Source organism: Grammomys surdaster, unplaced genomic scaffold (genome assembly GCF_004785775.1).
Source record: "Grammomys surdaster isolate TR1022 unplaced genomic scaffold, NIH_TR_1.0 126313, whole genome shotgun sequence".
NCBI lineage: Eukaryota > Metazoa > Chordata > Mammalia > Rodentia > Muridae > Grammomys > Grammomys surdaster.
The window spans coordinates 1,667,367-1,672,717 of NW_021621113.1; the positions used below are offsets into that span (position 1 = coordinate 1,667,367).

At 48.0% G+C, this 5,351-nt stretch overlaps 1 protein-coding gene across 1 annotated transcript in view; it reads left to right on the top strand.

The window, feature by feature from the left end:
* Csmd2 (CUB and Sushi multiple domains 2) overlaps positions 1–5,351 on the top strand; it is a 583,606-nt gene that overhangs the window by 536,725 nt on the left and 41,530 nt on the right. Inside the window, exons 49-51 of the mRNA XM_028759696.1 lie at positions 485–673; positions 3,433–3,618; positions 4,500–4,694. Of these exons, the coding sequence (XP_028615529.1) occupies positions 485–673; positions 3,433–3,618; positions 4,500–4,694 (570 nt within the window). The remainder of the gene's footprint in view (positions 1–484; positions 674–3,432; positions 3,619–4,499; positions 4,695–5,351) is intronic.

Sequence of the window (5,351 nt, forward strand, 5' to 3'; positions counted from 1 at the left end):
GAGCATCTATGAGGGAGGGGAGCACCTATGAGGGAGGGGAGCACCTACTGTAAGGAGGAAATTGGAACTAAACAAGCTTCAGTGATTTGTCCTAAGTCACAAAAGCTGATGCCTGGTGGTGTCACATGCTTAGGAAACCTGTCCCACCAGGCCCTGCTTTACAAGGTTACCTGTAGTTGCAAGGGCTTTGAAAGCAGCCTGGGCTGTGCTCAAGCAGCAGAGGGGACATCATGACTCCCAGAGCAGGTTGCTGTTGTAGTTTTCAATTACCATTTGTTTTGATTTGTTTTGTTTGATCTTGTTCTGGCTTTACCTAACTGGTGTTCAGTGTCAACCACTCAGACCTTCCTAAATAGCAAAGAACTTGTCAATGGGAGAAGAAATAAGATGGGGGTTGGGGGAAGCAGGCCTGGGAGGGGACAGCGGGCTTGCTCCAGCAGTAGAACATGGACACTCCTCCACTGAGCCTCCTCTCCTTCCTCAGCTCCCTACTGCAGCCTGCCTAAGGCTCCACTCCATGGCTTCATCCTGGGCCAGACAACCACCCAGCCAGGTGGCTCCATCCACTTTGGCTGCAACACAGGCTACCGTTTGGTGGGACACAGCATGGCCATCTGTACCCGGCACCCCCAAGGCTACCACCTATGGAGTGAGGCCATTCCTCTCTGTCAAGGTGAGCAGCGGGGATTGAAGCAGCCACTATGTGGCTCAGCTCAGTCATCTTGGGCTTGTCTCAGGAACAGTCCAGGCCACGTGTGAGTCTCCCAGGGTTTGGTGATAGAGCATTCCTTCAGCAAACATTTACTGAGGGTCTATACATCTCCACCTCTGGGGATGATGGATGCATAGTGGGCTCTGTTTCCAGCACCACAGGAGAGATGGTGATATGAGACAGGAAGTGACCAGAAAAGGAAGTTCTATATTGAGGTGTTAGGAACCCCATGGTAAGAAGGGACCTGCCTCTTCCTAGCAACTAAGAACTCCTAGGCGGGAGGACATGGGGGTCTGGCTCCTAAAGCAAATAAGTCAAGCAGACCCCTGAAATGTCCCATCCAGTTCCCACGCATCACCTCTTAGAATTTCTGAGTGTTTCCCCCTTATAAGGACATATGTTCCTGTCATGATGAAATATCTTGCTTCGTATAATTCAATAAACAATAAAAAAGTGAAGTCACAGGGGCTGGAGTGATGGCCCAGTCAGTAAAGTATTTGCCTTGCAAGCTTGGAATCTGAGTTTGCTCTTGAAAAATCCAAATCAGTAAGCCCAGGGGTATAAACAAGCATGCGCTTGTGATCTTGTCACTATGGAGGCAGAGGCAGGAGGATCTCCGAGGCTACAGCCTGACCTCCCTGGGGAGCCCCAGGCAGAAGAAAGATGCCACCTTGAAAATGTAGGATGGTACCTGAGGAACAAGAGTTAAGGCTGTCCTCTGGCGTCCACAAGCCCCTACACACACGTACACCTGAACACACATACACATGAAAGTAAAACAGTAATATGCTTCCAGACTAGAAATGGGTCCTAGTACAGAGTCTCTGGAAGTTCTGGAAAACTTAGCAGAGTCAGGCATCATTGCTGGCTGCCATCATGGGCTTGTCCTCTGCCACAGCTTATCTGGATCCGAAGGAAGGAGACCTGAGCTCTAGACTCGTGGCCGTCAGGACAGCGGTTTAAGGTGGTAGTGACTATTCAAACTCATTTCTCTTTCTTCCTGCATATCACCCCAACAATATATCAAATCACAGCCATGCCGCTGCACGTGTCCGAGGCAGCACCACCTGGACGCTCCATTTATTTGAAGCCCTTTGTTTTCCATATAAATGTCATGTTTTGCAATTTCTTGGTTTTCATGTTGGTTTTGGTGGAGAAGACCCTCAAGTAAAATACCCTCAAGTAAACTTCTCATCTAGGATCCGTGAGAAGAGAACGTTGAGAAGAGAACGTTCTGAGTCTCTAGATGTGGCAGTCTTGCCCTGATGTGCTTATTAGGGTGACTAGCTTAAATTAAATTCTAGGTTATGAATAATTTGGTCCACTAGTCTAAAGGCTTTATTCAGTTTTCTTTGGATTCCTGATACGGGCGATGGGAAGTCTGAGGTCAGGCTGATTCCCACTCTTCACTCAGCTTCTCCCTACCCCTCAATGGCTCCCTTGTGCCCCCTTTGTTTCTTTCTTCAGCTTCCGGAAATGTTCACGTAGGATAATCCCGTTAACCCACCCACTCTCTGCTCTCTCTTTCCGGAGCTCTGAATAGCTGGATGTTGGATCTCCCAGACGGATCTTTCCATTTTAGTCCTTTTCTCTTGTTTTCAGTCTGTCTTTTGGGTCTTTATTCTGGGAAATTTGTTATTTTTGATCTTTACTTAATATCTGTTTTGACAGTTTGAAGGAGCCCTTCCTTGAGATGCCTTCCTTGAGAGAGCTCCATTGGTGTTTCATGAATGTCACATGCCACTTCTCAAGATGCTGTGGATTGCTGAGTTCCATCATCCCACAGCTCCCATTTTCTGAGTTAGCTCTGATTCTGAACAGTGTTTTCCATGCTCCCCACCCCCCATATGTTTGGTCTAATGTTGAGCACATCGACACTGCTGGTTTTCTTCCACTGTGTAGTAACATTTGATTGTATTCAAAAGTAAAAGCCAAGAAGCAGTTGGATGAGCTCCATTATTTTGTGTAACTCCCTTTGCCAGTGAGCTTCCTCCCATGAGTAAAATCTGGATCCGGGTGTACAGCAGGGATGAATGGACACCTATCACATGGAGATACCCATAATTCTATGGGACACTGAGATGGCTTCATGGATACAGACATTTGCCACTGAGCCAGACAAGCTGAGTTTAACCCACTTGATCCATATGATAGAGGAAGAGAATCAAATCCTGCAAGCTTTCCTCTGACATTCCCATGCATGCAAGTGTGCATGCACGTGAGCAAGTGTGCTCGCAAGCACGCACACATGCGCATACACACACACATTAATTAAATAAAAACGCAGTAAGAATTTTTATTAAGAGGAGCATCCCTTGGAATGCTAACCCCCACCTTGTCATTCCTGACTCTCTGGAGGGATTCTGTCCCCACACCCTAAGGAAGAGGGGACACTTGGTTCTTCTCAGAGGCTTGAGTGCGTTGACACTCACCTGTGGGGCAGAGCAGAAGGAAGTCTGAGCTCTCGGCTCTTCCCTGTAAGTCTTGAGCTGCAGCCCTGTCCCTACATTTAATCTGTGAGCAAACATATATCATTCTCCACCCTACCCTCTGATGCACTCTTTGCTGATATCCCTGACGGCAACTCTTCTATTGTCTTTCCCTTTTATGTCTCTTAGTTTCTACTATAAATTTTAAGGCCCTTAAATGGGAAAGATGGAAATATATGCTCAGAACATCTTGAGTCAGAAATGCTCATGACATCCTTTCTCCTTTGCCAGCTCTTTCCTGTGGTCTCCCTGATGCTCCCAAAAATGGAATCGTGTTTGGCAAGGAGTACACTGTGGGGACTAAGGCTGTGTACAGCTGCAATGAAGGCTACCACCTCCAGACGGGTGCTGAGGCCACCGCAGAGTGTCTGGACACTGGCCTGTGGAGCAACGGCAATGTCCCCCCACAGTGTGTCCGTGAGTCCGAGGGAGGTGGGGGCGGTGGCAGGAGGAGCTGGGAATGCAGCTGAAAAGACTCCTGTATGGAGTGGGCTTCAAGTTCAGTAGAGAACAGAGAGCCTGCATGGTGGAGGGGGGAGGTAGGAGACCCAGGGAGGACGAGGGTGGGCATCTATCAACCGTGGTCCCCATTGCAACTTACTCGGAACACTGAAGGACCATCATGCTCTGGGGTGTTTTCATAAGCTACCACAGCGCTTGGAATGACCAGAAAGCTGCATGATCACAGTCCCCTGATGTGATAATTTGGGGAATCAAATGATAAATAGGCAGCCCACTGAGCCATATTTAGTCCAATGATACAAATTTGGATTTTGTTTGCCCCATTAAAAATGTACATACACACACACATATTACTTCTTACCATTTTACAATCAAGAAAATTTAAATGAATATCCATATTTCTGGCTTTTCCAGCTAGGGATGTACCTCAATTAATAGAGTGCTTCCCCAGCATAAACCATGGGCGGAGATTGTCAGTAATCTTGTCACCCCAGATGTGAAGACAAGAGGATCATAATTTCAAAGCTACCCTTAGCCTTGGCTATTTGAGAATCATCCAAAAGAGAAACAGGGGGAAACGGTTTTAAAAACTGACCAAATAGAACGTTGCACACACAGCCAGTACTAAGGCAGCGAAACACAAGTCTCACTACTTTCTTTTACAGATCTGGACTCCCCCACTCACACTCCTCCTCATCGATCAAACCTACCTAGGACCCGAATGTTCCTCAATTCATCATTACTACACTGAGTGTCCTCAATCCCTTGTTCTAGACTCTTGGGATGCCTTCCATACTCCGTTAGCTAATTCTCCTCCCTGCTCCTTGCTTCCCCAGCTGTGACCTGTCCTGATATCAGCAGCATCAGTGTGGAACACGGCCGGTGGAGGCTCATCTTTGAGACGCAGTATCAGTTCCAGGCCCAGCTGATGCTCATCTGTGACCCTGGCTACTACTACACTGGCCAAAGGGTCATCCGCTGCCAGGCCAATGGTAGATGGAGTCTGGGAGAGTCTATGCCCACCTGCCAAAGTAAGCCCAGGAAGGACAATATGGGCCCATTTGTGTGGTGTTTCCTGCCTGAACTATTTCATACATGCAGTAGACTGAGGGGTTCCCCACCACCAGTGAGTGCAGCATACTGCTCTATGACATTCACCTAGAATCCGGCTGGGAGAAGGCTTGCTGCTTAGTGCTGTGTCATCTTAGGAAAGGCTCCCTGTTAAGAAACCTCTGGCTCAGCATGCACTGATTAATTCGTTCTTTGTGGCCCAAATATATGCCAGGTACCAGAAAGGTGCAAAGATAACAGTGTGCAGCTTGCCTGGGGAGATGACTCAGCAGGGCAACTGTTTGCCATGCAAAGTTGAGGATGTGAGTTCAGATCCCCACAACACACATGAAGGCAGCTTGTGGTACTGAGTGCATCTGTGATCCCAGCACTCCCACGATGAGGCTTGAGGGAGAGAGAGAGAGATGGGGGGGGAGGGAGAGAGGAATCCATGGACACTAATGAGCCAGCTAGCCTGGTTTATGTGGTGGCAATTAGACCCTGTCTCAAGCCAGGTAGAAGGTGAGGACAGATACTTGAGGTTGCCCCTGACCTCCACATATGCAATGTCACTTGTAAACACACATATGAGAGAGAGAGAGAGAGAGAGAGAGAGAGAGAGAGAGAGAGAGAGAGAG